This window comes from Otolemur garnettii, unplaced genomic scaffold (assembly GCF_000181295.1).
Source record: "Otolemur garnettii isolate 467f Iridium unplaced genomic scaffold, OtoGar3 scaffold00017, whole genome shotgun sequence".
NCBI lineage: Eukaryota > Metazoa > Chordata > Mammalia > Primates > Galagidae > Otolemur > Otolemur garnettii.
The window spans coordinates 1,905,227-1,922,686 of NW_003852412.1; the positions used below are offsets into that span (position 1 = coordinate 1,905,227).

A 17,460-nucleotide genomic window follows, 5' to 3' on the forward strand; every position below is an offset into this window, starting at 1 on the left:
TCTAAAAAAAAAAAAAAATCAAATAAAACAGAAATGTGTAAGACTGAGACTAACCAGGACTATTCTAGTTTGAGCCACACACACACAAAAGAAAAAAATGTGTTAAGACTAACCATTTTGTTAGAATAATCTAATTACTAAATTTATAATAACATAATTTACAAGGTAAATAATCTGAAAACTGTGTAATTGCTTATAATACCTTAACCATCACAAAATGTGTGTTTACTATGATAGTAATGTAAAAAACAACTGAATTAGAACACAGGTAGATAGTATATGCTAGACAGGCACCCTTCCCATGATAACCCCCCAAAAAGACCAAGGAAGACAGCAGCTTCAAAGAAGAGTGAACATTTGAGCTGAACCTTGAAGGAGAGAAAAAGAGATACAGGCACTTCAGGCAAAAAGAATAGTACATATATGTCTGGCAGAAAAGGAGTAAAAGGACTTGGAATGACTAAAAAATGACATGAAGTTTGAAGCTGTCTAGAACCCAGGGTTTCATAGTGGAGAAGGGAGGATTTGAAGAAAAAGACACTGACATGGCTAGTAGAGCAATTTGAGGTTAGAGACCATGTCCTAAGAGCAAGGTCAACACATGCAGCAGACACAAAATGTTCATCAACGTCAGGTGCAGTGGCTCATGCCTATAATCCTAGTACTCTGGGAGGCCAAGGCAGGTGGATTGCTTGAGCTCAGGAGTTCAGAGACCAGGCTTATACAAATCGAGACCCTCTCTCTAAAAATACCTGGGTGTTGTGGCAGGTGCCTGTAGTCCTAGCTACTTGGGAGACTAAGGCAAAAAGATCACTCGAGGCCAAGAGTTTGAGGTTGCTGTGCGCTATGACGCTACAGCACTCTCCCAAGGGTGACAAAGTAAAATTCTGTCTCAAAAAAACCCAAACAAAGAAAAAATGTTCATCAAATTGACAAAACAAACTAGCATGTACCTCTGGTAATTATCTACTTAACTTTACAACTAAGCTCCAAATCACACTTCAACTACCTACCTGCTGCAAAGTCTTTTCACAATGAAGGCATGCTGTTGAAACCTGGGACAACAAAATAGTCATATCTTCTTGTTGTTGCCTGAGCCAAATCAGTTTTTCACGAACATGAGCATCAACAACACTTAGAGCCATTTCTTCTTGACGACACAGAGTTTCATGTAGATCAGAAAAATAAGCTCGGACACATGACCGGGCATTCTCTGCAGTACCTGGTACCTATACAAACAAGTTTTAATTGATTGTAAACTTAACAAATATTTTATATGTAAAATATTAAAAATTTAATATAGACTGCATAGATCTGTATTAAATTCCAAAATTTAAATTTCCATGCTAGATCTTCAACTATAGACTTTGGATATCCAACATAAATGACATCTCAAACCAAATGGAGTGCCTAATCCCCAGTCTCCCCCAATATCCCTATACTTCCTCACAAACAGTTAACGTATTTCAAACTATCTCTCTTGCACAACGGATTTTAAGTTCAATGAATAGACTTTTTTAAAAAACTTACTTCCAGTAATTAGTGCAGTACTAGCACATTATAACTGTTTAATAAATATTTCCTGGAAGATGAAAAGGGAAAAAGAACAAATAAGCAGGCAAAAAAAGGGAAAAAAATCCATACATGTTCTGTGTGAGCCATTCCAATTCCATCTTCCACAATTTGTTCTCCTCCTTCAATGTGCTGAACAATTCCAACTAATTTTCTGGAATAATCTGAGATTTCTTCAGTGAAAGTCCGTATGCAGTGAGCCATATCTAAAATTGATGCTCGGATCTGATTAGCTTCTGGTTCCAATACTGAATGCTACAAAATGCAACATAATTATAGAAAATAACTCATACATTAACTAATGATATAAAAAAAATTTAAATCCTTTCATTAATACAAAGAAATATCAGCCCAAAGTAGCTTTCATAACACATTTAGAAAAAGCACAGCATGGCTCAATGCCTGTAGCTCAAGTGGCTAAGGCACAAGCCACATACACCAGAGCTGGTGGGTTCAAATCCAGCCTGGGCCTGCCAATGACAACTACAACCAACAAATAGCCAGGTGTTGTGGCGGGCTACTTGGGAGGCTGAGGCAAGAGAATTGCCTAAGCCCAGGAGTTGGAGGTTGCTGTGAGCTATGATGCCACTGCACTCTCCCCAGGGCAACAGCTTGAGGCTCTGTTTCAAAAGAAAAGAAAAAGCACAGCATAACAAATTAAAAACCACCAACTCACTTTTACTTCTTCATAGGAAAACTATTTGTCCCACAAACAAATAATTTAAAAATGTGGAAGTCCATTTATTATTAAACAAGAGATCAAGAGATTACTTCTAAAATTATAATCATAATAGTTTATAATCTGGTAGACACAAATATTGTCAAAATAATCCAGTGTGTTATGAAAACATGCAAACAAAGAAGAGAATTTTTATTTCCCACTGGAGAACTACTTTGCAGTAAACAAAGAATCAAGAGGCCTCTCTAAAATGACATTTGTCATTCAGAAATTAAATGTCTCTCTAATCAAAAAAAAAAAAAAGAAATTAAATCTATCATTTCTTTTCATGCAACCAAGTTCAATTCATTCATCACCTAATTCTTCCTCAATCCCTTTTATATAAACAACCAGGTCATAAAAATAAGTGAAAGCTGGTAACTAGAGTTATCTAATTCAATTAAATTCATACCTTGTGACCTTGGTGTTTTCCATATTCTTTGCAGACACAGCACATGAGTGGGCTGGTTTGACAACCTTCTTCCAAGCAAACAAACTCAATGGCATGCACCTGGTGCTGAGAGCACATGGTTTTCTCATGAGGTTTATCAGCAAGAGGCACTCGTCTATGCTTTGCTAACGTCTTTGTAGAATGCGTAACTTGGGAACACTCTGAGCACAAATGAGTTGCACACACAGTACAGTATACAGATGCAACATGAGTTTCATCTTCATCGCAACGAATGATGCTCTGACAAACAAAAAAATAATGCCTTAAAATTGAACCCAATCAGTATAAGATGACAAATTTTAAAATATAGAAGAGGCCCATAATCTTTTCTAACTGACTAGCCTTTATATATGAAAATATACCATTAAGCATGATGGTCACTCAGCATGCATCTGAAGATATATTTATTTCTATGAGTAAGTGAGAGGCTATTTCTAAATTTGACTGTTAATATATGTTATAAATTAGAGGTCAAAAACAAAATTATTCTCACAATGCAAAGATCTTTTCTACCACTTTACTAAACCATGGTTAGAAATCTTTTTATAAGACTATACATAAGACTAAAAACATCTGATATTAAATATTATCTATCCCCATTGCCTTAAATGTTACTTGACATGATGATACATAGAAAAGTCAAAGGCATAAATACTACTTAGATAATCTGGGAGATGCATCAGAAATAACTGTGAGACTTTTATAAATATAGATTCCCAGACTCCAGCCTAGAAAATTCTTATTTTAAGAGGTTGTGGATGAAGCCTGGACTTGTATATTTTTTTCTAAATATATACAAGTATATTCTGATAGCTCCACAAGTGAATCTAATGTACAATTTAAGCAAATTCAAAAAACAATAAAACTTATATGTAATTTTATCTCTAATTTTCAACAAAAACTAAAATGTATTTCAAGTAAGTAAAAAATTACATGTCAGATAATCAAGAATGACTTTAACAATTTGCTGAATATTAAAAGGCCATAACTAGAAAGATTTGGTATAAAATTTTTCAGAAGTAAAAATTAGAAAACACATTGATGATGTCATTAATACATTAAATAAAAGAGAATCAAGTTGAGCAGTTTTGTTTGTAATTATGACAAATGTATACATGTACCATAAAAAAATTCATGTCTTCTGCTTTCTAGATCTGAGAAATAAAAAATTTACAAGGTCGTTTCATCTCCTATAGCTCAGCAGCTAGGGCGACAGCCATATACACCAGAGCTGGCAGGTTCAAACCCAGCCCAGGCCTGCCAAACAACAATGACAACTACAAATAACAACAACAACAACAAAAGAGCTGGGTGTTGTTGCAGGTGCCTGTAGTCCCAGCTGGGAGGCTGAGGCAAGAGAATCACTTAAGCCCAAGGGTTTTAGGTTGTTGTGAGCTGTGACACCACAGCACTCTACCAAAGGTGACACAGTGAGACTCTGTCTCAAAAAAAAAAATTTACAAGATCAACATTAGATAACAGTCTGTCAAACATCTTTTTTTTTTTTTTTTTGAGACAAATTTTGCTCTGTTGCCTGGGCTAGAGTATAACATCATAACCCACTACAATCTCACATTACTGGACTCAAGCAATTCTCCTGCCTCAACTTTCTGAGTAGCTGGGACTACAGAAACATACCACCACACCCAGCTAATTTTTCTATTTTTAGGAAAGATAGGGTAGTGCTCTTGCTCAGGCAGGTCTCAAAACTCCTGGCCTCAGCAATCCTCTGGCCTGGCCTCCCAGAGTGCTAGGATTACAGGTGTGAGCCACAGTGCCCAGTCCATAATGTCTTTTTACATAAAGATAAAAGATACAGCCACATAATGCCCATAATGATACAGTCCATAATGTCTTTTTACATAAAGATAAAAGATGCAGATATAGTTTGAAATTCATTTCACTGATTCACTTTAATATAAAGAAATCATCACCTGGCTGAAGCACCTGTTACTTAGTGAGTACGGCACTGGCCACAACACCAAGGCTGGCAGGTTCCAGCTCGGCCCCAACCTGCTAAATAGTGACAACAGCAACCAAAAATAGCCAGGCATTGTGGTGGGCACCTATAGTACCAACTACTAGAGAGACTGAGGAAAGAGAATCACCTAAGCCCAAGAGTCTGAGGTTGCTATGACCTGTGAGGCCATAGCATTCTCCCAAACACAACACAGTGACACTCTGTCTCAAAAGGAAAAAAAAGAAATCATCACCTAATAAAAGGGAACTGGAATTCAATCTGACACTTTTTTCCTTAATACGAAATATGTAGTTTTAAAGTTGACCACCAAAATCATTAACTGTTATTTACTGTAAATGTTCTTAATATATGTAAGTCTAAGAAAAACCTATGTCCTGTATTATACAGCTATGTGACAATACTTTAAGTACTAAACATATATTTTAACATTGTTAAAATCTAGTGTTAATGAATTTTTCTAATATTTATTAGACATCTGGCCATCTGGATAGAAATTTTATCGACACATAATTTAACCTTTCATTGATGGTATTTATTAGTAGTAATTCCATCAGAAGCTATTGCTAACTTTAAGGCATTTTACCTCAACACTAAAAGGCCTCTTTCATGAACTTTTTCTTTCTTTCATTGTACTTTACTGTTGACTGATTTACATTTGTGTCCTCACTGTAATGTAGCTTATACATCTTACTCATCTATCTTCTTACTCTTTTCACTTTATCCTTGGATAGAAAGAATGAAATTATGATAAGTAGGAAAGTTTGATAAACAGTTTAGACATAGTATTTTTAAAGAATTCAAGTTTTACTTTTACTTCTGTTGGGAACACTGTGGCCTTTAGCACAGTAAAGTAATGAAAAGTTGTGTTTCTAGAAATCTACCTGCTGGCTCAGCACCTGTAGCTCAAGCAGCTAAGGCACCAGCCACATAACCAGAGCTGGCAGGTTCGAATCCAGCCCAGGCCTGCCAAACAACAATCACAACTACAACCAAAAAGTATCCAGGCATTGTGGTGGGCGCCTATAGTCCCAGCTACTTGGGAGGCTGAGGCAAGAGATTTGCTTAAGCCCAGGAGTTGGAGATTGCTGTGAGCTGTGATGCCACATCATTCTACCTAGGGTGACAGCTTTAGGCTCTGTCTCAAAAAAAAAAAAAAAGAAATCTACCTCCTGAAGAAGAGATGATACTGTGCTATTAATGACAAATACTTTAAATTAAAAAAAAAAATCCATGCTTATAACAAATATTTCACCAAGTTCAATAAATACCTCTCCAGATATCCCAATGGCTTCTTCTGCAGCTCCATACTGACCAATATGTCCATTCTGCAGTCGTTCCAAAAGCTCCAATAAAGCAAAATTTTTTTTCAATCCCCAGACACCTGAATCTCCTAGAATATAAAAACAAAATCTAACAAAATAGAATATTTATCTTACCCCATACCACAAAAGTAATTTCTATACCATACATAGTCATTAATGTCCAAATTTTAAAAATTCAAATTTTCCCCATTTTCTTTTCATGACAGAACAATTGCTTTGTTAATGTTCTCTTTAAAAAACAGAGGAACTCAGGTGGCACCTGTATTTCAAAGGAACAGGGTACCGGCCCCATACACCGGAGGTGGCGGGTTCAAACCCAGCCCCGGCCAAAAAATGCAACAACAACAACAACAAAAAACAAACAAACAAACAAAAAAAAACAGAAGAACCCATCAGCATTCCAAGTAGAATCATACTTTAAAATTCTATTATTTTTCTATCATTTAGTTTTACAAATCATATTTTGTCACCGACATACCATATGCACTAAAATATTAAGTGCTTTCAAACATTTTTAATAGCAACCCACATTAAGCAGCACATTTTACATTGCAATCCAGGATAACACACACACACAATTCCTAAGCCTATAAATAAAATCCAGAACCTTTAGCAATTAGAAGGAATATCTGTTACTGAGAGCTTCTAATATCATCTGACATAGCTGCCACCTAAATGAATAAATACATAAAAGAATGATAGCGTCATTACCTGCAAGGCTCCTCTTCCTCTTGACTCTTTTTTTCTTAAATTTTTTATTTATTTGAGACAGAGTCTAACTATGTCACCCTCGGTAGAGTAACGTGGCATCCCAGCTCACAGCAACCTCAAACACTTGGGCTTCAGCGATTCTCTTGCCTCAGCCTCCTAAGTAGCTAGGACTACAGGTGCTTACCAGAACACCTGGCTATTTTTTTGTTGCAGTTGTTACTGTTGTTTTAGCTGGCCTGGACTAGGTTCAAACCCACCAGCCTCAGTGTATGTGGCCGGCGCCATAACCAATGTACTATGGCTGCCAAGCCCTCTTTTCTTAAATTAACAAAAAAAAAATTCCTGTTGTGATTCTCATAAAAATAAAACTAGGCTAAATATGTTTCTCTGACTTCTGTGACTTTGTTTCCTAAGTACACTATGCAGCTCACCTGGTGTTTCTCCCTCAGTCTTGCCCTACAAAGCTTTCTCCTTAATTTTTAACATGTACTCTACACAAGCTGAGTTCTATCTATGCTACTTATATAAAGGTTAAGAAGGCTAATGATCATTTTAAAATACAGCCTTAACAATTTTACAAATATTTGAACATTATATAATGAATCTAAACATGTAAATTTCTAGCAGTAGCTGAGTACTACCAAATGCACTACTTCATGTTTCTGTAACTGTCAAAAACAACACTATAATCGCAATGGCTTACCACAACAAAGACTTTTTGCTTATGTAGCATCTCAGGGGTTGGGGAAAACAAGACTGCACCCCACTGTCCATGGCCAAGGATACAAACTACCCAGCCTCCAACCACCTAGAACACTTCACTGTAGCAAAGAAAAGGATTTCCATCAAACCATCATAAACCTCCTCTTAACAACTTCAACTTGGAAGTTAACACCTCAATTCTTCTCACATTTCACTGGTTAAATGGAAATCACCCAGCCATCCTAACTAGAAGAGGGCAGGGAAGTATAATTTCACCATGTTAAGAGAACCAGAAATATTGCTGAACAGTTCTATAAACTACTTATATACTCTTGGACTGGAGAGAAATTCTAATTATGACTTTAATATTAATAATAGTCTTCTTCTACAGAGAGAAATTTAAAATGATTATTTTCTACCTTTATATTTTTTAATTTTCTACAATGTATATAGACATTAATTTTATAATACATTTAAAAATAGACTTTTTAAAAAAGAATAAAATCCAACTATGTCAAGGGTCACTAACATATATTCCACAGCCTGGAATCACAGTTAAAATCAAATCTACAAATTACAGTAATGACAATCTCTAAGACAGAGTTATTTTTGGCCAGGCACAATGGCTTACACCTATAATCCTAGCACTCTGGGAGGCCAAGGCAGCTAGTTTGTCTGCAAGAACTTAGGAGTTTGAGACAAGTGTGAGCAAGAGTGAGACCCCCTTCTCTACTAACAACAGAACTAGAGGCTAAGGCAAAAGAATCACTTGAGCCTAAGAGTTTGAGGTTGTGAGCTCTGATGACATCAAAGCAACTCTAACCTGGGCAAGAGAGTAAGACTCTATCTCCAAAAATAAAAAATAAAAAAAAGACAGAGCTATTTTTAATGTTGATGGTGATAACAGTCACATACTTCAACTTATGACTAATCATTCCCTGTCATAAATGTCAAGTCTGGCTAAACACTGAGGATGATAACTCCCACACAACCCCCCCCCCACACACACTGTGGTATTAATATAGAAAAGGTAAAGTACTCTTCAAAAAGGTGGAACAGGCTGGATGCGGTGGCTCACACCTGTAATCATAGCACTCTGGGAGGCCAAGGCGTGTGGATTGCCTGAACTCAACAGGTTGGAGACCAGCCTGAGCAAGAGCAAGACTCCCTCTCTTAAAAAATAAAAAAACAATAGCCAGGCATTGTGACAGGCACCTATAGACCCAGGTACTTGGAAGGCTGAGGCAAGAGATTTGCTTGAGCCCAAGAGTTGGAGATTGTTGTGAGCTACTGAGATAGGATAAGAAACTCCCTGTAGGCTCGGCGACTGTGGCTCAAGTGGCTAAGGTGCCAGCCACATACACCCAAGGTGGTGGGTTTGAATCCAACCCGGGCCCACGAACAACAATGACAGCTGCAACCAAAAAATAATAGCCGAGCATTGTGGCAGGCACCTGTGGTCCCAGCTACTTGGGAGGCTGAGGCAGGAGACTAGCTTAAGCCCAGGGGTTGGAGGTTGCTGTGAGCTGTGATGCCACAGCACTCTACCCAGGGGGACAGCTTGAAGCTCTGTCTCAAAAAATAAATAAATAAATAAAAGAAACCCCCTGTAATCCCTTGCCCTTGCTTGGAAGAAGTAAAGTAGCTAAAATAAAAAAATTAAAGAACAAACAGAGTAGCCACCAGCATGACACCACAATTTTGCCTGACCCACTGTTCAGAGTAAAATTGTTTCCCCACTCAGTTTTGTGATCTGTAACTTGTGATCTGTGACTGTTGTAAATGCAAGTGCTGTAATGCTTTTGTAACAAACTGATGACAAAAATAGGTTGGTTGCTTGCTTGATTGCTGGCTGGATTGCATGTAGCACCTGATAGTAGAGATAATTTACCCTATATAAACCCTTCCCTTTTCATGGCCTGTGCTATTCCCTCTATATCCACGTAGAGGAAAAGTTGGTTGGCCAACCTAATAAAGATTCCTAAAATTGGCTTTAATTAATTGATGTCTCTGGTGGTCCTTTAAAAATCTCACACTCTATAACATCTGGAGGCCCCAGCGAGATTTCCAGGGATTTTTTTTCTTTCCACGTAGACAAACCAGGTGTGATCACGGACAGCCCAGTCTCTTTCCAGGGGGCGGCCACTGAGAGACGTACCTCAGCCCGGGATTGAGGCCGACTCAGACCCTTGGGTTCAACTCTCTTTAAATTAAATACAATTAAAAGAAAGGAAGGACTCATCTGGGTCTGGGTTCTTACCGGTAAGTCTGTCAACTTACCGAACACAGCTCAGTGATGGTCTGGGGGCTCGATAGGGAGCCCAGGTCAGGTCTATTATATGTTGAATGTGAGTGAATGGTGTGTGTTGAGGGGAAGCAGTCCTAGTCCACAACTCTGTCATATGGCTAAGTGGCAAAATTGGTCCTCAGGTTGTGCTCTGGTCCACAACTCTATCATATAGCTAAGTGGCGAAATCGACCCTCAGGTCAACCCAGTATGGGATTTATAGGGCCCAGCCTATTGCAAAGATAGGGCTTAAAAAGGTGGACAAGGCACAACCCTAGTGTATTCTTTGTTTCATGTCATCTGTTTAACGTGTCATTTTTCATAGTTTGTAACTTATCTTATAGAAGATTGGACTCATCCAGAGTCAGATTCTGTTGAACACATAATTTCTTAGGTTTCTAATTTTTTTTTACAAGGAACTCTTTCTGATTTTCATCCTGAAGAAATCTGTTTCTTTACCTTTCTTTTTTTTTCTTTACCTTTCTTTTAGTTTGTTTACTATGACCCCAAAAGATCCACCACCATCATTTGATAATCCCACCCTATATTATTTGTTGGATTATATTAGGGGTTGCTGGCATAGGGTTTACTATCAGAATATACACCGTGACTCCTGTGTCATGGACTCATAATGAAAGAATTGCACTGGCTGGGTCCTATCTAATTATTATGACTATTTTTGCTCTAATCCATTGGTGAATGCCCCCATTGGCCCTTACTCTCTTTTCTACAATAGGACAGGTCCTTCCTGAGGAAGTTAGGTCCCTTTTTAAACATTTTTACCCCCCAGTTCATTGCTTGTTCTGTAAAACTCTTATAAGGTGTTGCTATTGTCTTCCCCAATAACCTCATTGCTCTTTTAACGGCAGGGATAGACGTACCTCTGAAAGAGGAGCTTATGTATGGCATCTGGCAGAGTGCTGGACACAAGGATGTCATAACTTGCAAGAAAATAGTTGGATTAATTTTATTAATCAGTATAATTCCTTGGTGGATCCACAGTATAATTCTTTGGTGGATCCAAAATTTCCATCCAGTAGACTTGTTAGTCCACCTATTCTTTCATCCCTTCCCCTTTCTCACTGGGGCAGGACATGGGAGAACAATTGACTCCCGTCCTGTTGATATAATAAGGGGAGTATTTGTTCTCCGGAGAGGATATTGGGATCTTTCAATCCTTTATACCTCTTATATTGTTTACCCAATATTCCATCAGCTTTTGGCACCAGTGGACTCTTGAAACCCACCCCTTTTAACCTAACCCCCTTAGAAACCCCTCCCTTTACTTAGGAACAGAAACAAGTCATTGAAGATACAAGTTCAAACCCTCCAAGACTTGGCTAGTATAGCATTATTAGAACCCTTAGCAAAAAAGGCTTTTTACTTCTACCTAAATCAGGGGCCTAACCATCATGGATCAATAGATCATCAATTACACTAGGAAAGGTTATTATAGATTATTATAAAACATGGGACAGTCATCCTTTGCAAATACCCCCATTTCTTGAAAATTTTGAAGATTTTAGACAAAGAGCTCCCTTTTATGGATACAAAGTTAATGTTCTTTTTTTAAAAGAACTTTATGTGAATTAGAGTGGCCTACTTTTGGAGTAGATTGGCCCTCTAAGGGTATTACAAATCTCCACATAGAGTATTGGGTCAAGAGGATAGTTTTTGAAAACCCAGGGCACCTGGACCAAATTCCTTCTATTTTAGTATGGATTGATACTTGTACTGATGATCCACCCTATCTGAAAATGTGTACAAAGAATAAAAGGAATAAAACTTTTCTACTGAACCAACCTAGAAAAGACCCAAATCAGAAGAGGGGCTGAGAGAAGGACGAGAGAATTGTAGGAACAAAAGGGAAATTGTATCTGGTTTTACGGGATAGTTCTGAGGACTGGGAACTTTCTGGATCCATAGGAAGATGTCCTCCACATCCTCCTATAGCTCCTAAGCCGGATCCAGAACAACCCCCAACTTCCCCACCTGCCCCAGGTCAATTAACTCCAGACCATGTACCCAGCCCCCTACACACTCGAAGTGGGTATCCCTACCAAGCTACCCCTAGTAAAATTGACCTGAGGCAGGCTCACAGGCTCAACCATCCCCTGCCCCTATTCTGCCCTCACGGCAGACATTCAACCTACAGCTAACAGGGATATAGTTCCATTCTTGGTTTATGTTCTTTTCACTACTAGTGACCTTTATAATTGGAAGCAGCAGAATCCAGCCTCTTCTGATCAACCCCAGGCTTTAATTTCTTTACTAGAATCAGTATTTCATACCCACTAGCCAGCCTGGGATGACTGTCAACAGCTGTTGCAAACATTGTTCACCTCAGAGGAAAGGGAAAGAATTTTGAGGGAAGCATGGAAGCGTGTTTTAGGGCACAATGACCAACCTACCACTAACCCTGAATAAATATGGGTGGTTTTTCCCAGCATAAGGCCATCTTAGGACCCTAACATGGATGCAGGTAAGGGGGCTCTCATCAATGATGGCCAGACTCAGCTGAAGGGGCTCAGGGGTGCAGCCCAGAAGCCTACCAACCTCTCTAAGGTGACTAAGATTATTCAGAGGTCAGATGAGACACCTGCCGCCTTTTTAGAGCGGCTAATGGAGGCCTATAGGCTATATACGCCAATAGACCAGGAAGCTCCTGAAAACAAGAGGGCCATTAATATTGCTTTTGTCTCTCAGTCGGCTCCAGATACAAAGAAAAAGTTTCAGAGAATTGAGGGTTTTGAGGGAAAGCTCCTATCTGAGTTGTTGGAGGTTGCTCAAAGAATTTATAACAATCGGGATGATATGGAAACCCGACATTCCAAGAAAATAGCCAAAGTGTTGGTCACCACCCTACAAAAACAATGGGGAATCAGAAACAAAATCCCCACTTCAAAGGAAATAGATGGGCCCTGAGTAGATGCAATGTAGACAGAAGAACCTGTACCCCTTTGAAGTCTGACCAGTGTGCTTACTGTAAAGAATTAGGACACTGAAAGAATGAATGCCTCAAAAGAAAGAAGGACCCTAACAAAGAACCTTCTGCTCCGGTTCTGTTAAAATTAGATTGATGGGGCCAAGGCTCCATTCCCCTTGGCCCTCCAGACCCTACTGTAACGCTGGAAGTAGGGGGCCTGTAAATTTTTTGGTGGATACTGGGGCAACTTATTCAGTTTTATAAGAGACAATGGGCCCCCTTTCAAACCATCAGACTCCTATACAAGGGGCCACAGGCAAGACAAAGACTTATCCCTGGACTAAAACAAGAATAAGCAATTTGAGAATCGGGACTATTACCCAATTGTCATGCCACATTGTCCCTACCCCTTATTAGGTAGGGACCTACTCTGCAAACTACAGGCTACAATCTCAGTTGGAGAAGAGGAGGCAGAATTAACTATTAAGCCACTACATGATCAATCTCCTTCAGCAATATTGGTGACATGTCCAACATCAGAATACCACCTCATGGGTACTAATAAGTCCACAGAACTCTCACCCTTCCTTAAGGAATTACAGCAAGAAATACTAGGTGTATGGGCAGAGACCAAACTTCCCGGGCTGTTGTCCACTGACCCCCTATTATAGTTCAATTACTCAGTACAGCTGAACTGACAAGGATAAAACAATGCCCCATTACCTTAAAGGCAAAGCAAGGGATAGCAGTGTACATCAAAAGATTCTGGGAAGCAGGAATTTTAAAACCATGCCAATCAGCATGAAACACTCCTCTTTTGCCTGTCCAAAAACCAGGGACTAATGATTATAGGCTGGTACAGGACCTGCAAGAGGTAAATAAATGAGTGGAACGATCCACCCAACTGTCCTGAATCCCTATACATTGCTGAGTCTGCTGCCTCAAAGTCATCAATTTTATACTGTGTTGGATCTGAAGGATGCGTTCTTTTCACTCCCTTCAGCGAGGGTAAATCAACTCTTATTTGCTTTTGAATGGACAAACCCTGAGGGATAATTTAAAGAGAAAATTAACCTGGACTAGACTCCCCCAGGACTTTTAAGAATTCCCCCACCTTGTTTGATGAAGCCCTCAGCCTGAACCTCCACCCTTACCAGAGCCAGCACCCTAAGGCCATGATGCTCCAATATGTGGAAGACCTGCTGGTAGCCACAGGGACCTGGCAATGTGTCAGATGGCCACCTACGATTTATTACAAATCCTCCAGAAGCTGGGATACTGGGTGTTGACTAAAAAAAGCACAATTGTGCACTCGGACAGCCAGATATTTGGGCTAAGAGTTGCATGAGGGAAAACGGGCATTGTCACAAGCATGAGTTGGTGCAATCCTTCAGATCCCCCAGCCAAAAACCAAGAGGCAGGTGCAGGAACTCCTGGGCACAGTGGGGTACTGTCGGCTCTGGATCCCAGGTTTCCCCGAAATAGCAAAACCTCTCTAAGTATGTACCAGAGGAAAGGGAATGAATTAGTATTGACAGATATTGAAAGACAGGCATTTGACATCCTAAAGAAGGTGGACCCCAACCTTAGCCCTCCCCAACCTCCATAATCCATTTCAATTATATGTGACTAAGACTTGGGGCATAGCAAAGGGAGTAGTGACTCAGACTTTGGGGCCCTGGAAGCAGCCAGTAGCATTTCTCTCAAAAAGATTAGATCCAGTGGCAGCAGGATGGCCAAATTGCCTATGGGCAGTGGCCACTATCACCATGCTAGTGTTGGAGGCATCTAAGTTTACCAAGGGAGAGAATCTTCAGATTATGGCTCCACACTCTGTAGAAGTGCTATTACGCAGTTCCCCCAACAGGTGGCTCTCAAATGCCAGGATAACTCAGTATCAAGCTCTTTTATTAGAGGCACCCGCATTCAATTCCTAAAAAACATCGGCCCTGCTCCGATGTCCTAAAAACCCAGCCACCCTGCTCCAACAACCCTTCTGAGCCCCTGCAACTAATGTTCAGACGTGCTGGAAACACTGCAGTGCCTGAGGACAGACTTGCGGGATGAGCCGTGGTTGGATCCAGAAGTGGTGGACTTGTTTACTGATAGAAGTAGTACTCCAAGGAATAAGGTATGTGGGGGCTGCAGTGGTGACTCAGGACCATGTTATATGTGACCAAGCTTTGGGCCATGGAACTTTTGCCCAGCAGGCTGAACTCATCACTATGACTCAGGCTCTGCATTGGGGAAAGGGTAAAATTGTAAATATTTACACTGATAGTACGTATGTTTTTGCCACTGTTCATGCCCAGAGTCTTGTGTAAAGAAAGAGGCTTTTTGACTTCAGGAGAGAAAGAAATAAAACATTTGTAGGAAATTTTGGCCCCTTTATAAGCTATATGGTTATCAATGAAAGTAGCTACCATCCATTACAGGGGTTATCAAACTTCCATTACAGGGGTTCCAAACTTACAAAAGGGAATGCCTTTGCTGATCAAGTGGCACAGGAGGTTGCTAAAGACACAGTGGAACCCTTAACATTTTACCAGCTCTGCCCCACCGAACTCTCCCAGTTTCCCAGAATTCCACAGAAGAGAAACAGAGTTTAGGGAACAAACTGCAAGAACAGGACACCTCAACTGGATGGAAAATTCTCCCAAATCATTGGATAATAATTCCAAAACAATTAGGGACAGAACTTCTTCGCCAGGTCCATGACAGCACCCATCTCCAGGGTACTAAACTTATTGAGTTTTCCAGAAAAATTACTACATTCCCCACCTACAGGAGATGGCCAAGAAAACTGCTGGCCAATGCCAGGAGTATGCAAAGGTAAATGCTACTGCTAGATCAGCAGTATCAGCTGGGAGCAGACTCTGTGATGAAGTCCCAGGTGAACAATGGGAATTAGACTTCACTGAGGTAGGGCCTTCTCAGTATGGGTACAAATATTTATTGTTTTTTGTTGACACTTATTCTGGATGGACAAATTTTCTAAAGCATACCCTACAAAAACCAAAACTGCTCAGATGGTGGCTACAAAGTTATTAGCAGAAATTATCCCCAGATTTGTATTGCCACAAAAACTAGGGTCCAACAATGGACTGGCATTTATCGCCCACATTACCCACACATTGGCTAAAATACTGGGAATCACCTGGAAATTGCATTGTGTGTATAGACCACAGAGCTCAGGACAGGTAGAAAGAATGAATAGAACATTCAAAGAAAACACTGAGTAAGTTACAGCTGGAGACTGGCGAGAATTGGGTAGACCTACTTCCCTTTGCACTTTTGCGTGTATGTTGTACTCCTTACATAAAAGGAATAACGTTCTATGAAATTATGTTTGGAAAGCCCCCACCCCTCATCCCTGGGTTGGGGGATGAAAAATTAGCTGTGCTTACTGTGCTCTCTCTCCTTAAGTCTTTGCAGGCCTCAAGATATCTTCACGTCAAGTGAATGACAAAGTAAAAGCCGCACATGCTAATGAAAAAACACCACTACCTGATGAGGCCCATGCTTTGCAGCCAGACGATTTAGTGTGGATTAAGAGACATTCTCCTGGGACTCTAGACGCTTGTTGGGACAGACCTTTACCTATCATCTTGCCTACTCCTACTGCTGTGAAGGTGGCTAAATGACACCATTGCATCCATCACTCACAAATAAAAAAAGCAGAACCCCTGCCTAAGGAAAAATGGTGTGTGACTTGCACTGAGGACCCCCTAAAAATAAACTTTTCTGTGGGGACAGATACTGGAAGGGGTGGCTAACGATAGAGAAGGAGGCAGAGACATGTTGGAAAGAATTAATTCTTTTGCCCCAGTGAACTAAACCTGGGAACTTACACACATCTATGATGCAGGACTTGTTAAGAGATTACATAATATTAGTCAGCCTGTATTTTCCGTTGACCTTTGTGATCTATTCCCCTCAATGGAGACCCACCCCAATAAAATATTCTCCAAGGGGAGAAAGAAGAGAGAGGGTTCTGTATGGAAACATTTGGGTGTGGAACATATACAGCTGGAAAAGGGTTATGGCGTATGCAATATTATGCCTGCCCCAGTGAAGAGAATAATGATTGTGACAAGGGAAATCAATATCACTGTGCTAGGTGGGGCTGTGAAACCTTAGTCCCTTGGAAAAATACAGACACATACATCTCTCTCACTCAAGGGGAAAGGAAACACATTCACCAGTATAATCAGGAATTCCCTGCCCCACTGTGTTAAGCCCACTATCCTCCAGTGAAGGGTATGTTCTTAAAGTACCGGATAGAGCCTGGTTTGCATGTACTACTGGTATTACCCCTTCTTAAGTTCCATATATATAGAAAGATCCCTACCCTTTGCATTTTAGTCCATATTTTACCCCAAGTATATTATTACTCTGGGGATGGAGGGCAGGAACATTTGGGATTAAATTCAGGAGATTTATCAGGACATTTCCGTGGAAAAAGGACACCAGTTTTAATACCTGCACTGGTAGGAATCAGAATAGTTGGATCAGCTGCAATAGGTGCAGCTGCCCTAATAAAGGAAGGAGGAAATTTCAAGGTCCTCACTCAGACAATAAAGAAATAGAGGCAATGGAACGATCTGTGACAAGATTGGAAACTTCACTAAATTTCCTAGCAGAAGTAGTTCTTCAGAATAGAAGAGGCCTTAGTCTCCTGTTTTGTTTTTTTTGTTTTTTTTTTTGTTGTTGTTGAGACAGAGCCTCAAGCTGTCCCCCTGGGTAGAGTGCCGTGGCATTACAGCTCACAGCAACCTCCAACTCCTGGG

The 17,460-nt window shown here is 40.0% G+C and overlaps 1 protein-coding gene across 2 annotated transcripts in view; it reads right to left on the reverse strand.

The window, feature by feature from the left end:
- TRIM23 (tripartite motif containing 23) overlaps nt 1-17,460 on the reverse strand; it is a 43,673-nt gene that overhangs the window by 14,966 nt on the left and 11,247 nt on the right. For both annotated transcript variants that reach the window (XM_003785870.3, XM_012802774.2), the window contains exons 3-6: nt 5,991-6,112; nt 2,703-2,981; nt 1,645-1,827; nt 1,014-1,229 (exon numbers count right to left, since the gene is read on the reverse strand). In XM_003785870.3, coding sequence (XP_003785918.1) covers nt 1,014-1,229; nt 1,645-1,827; nt 2,703-2,981; nt 5,991-6,112 — 800 coding nt within the window. The remainder of the gene's footprint in view (nt 1-1,013; nt 1,230-1,644; nt 1,828-2,702; nt 2,982-5,990; nt 6,113-17,460) is intronic.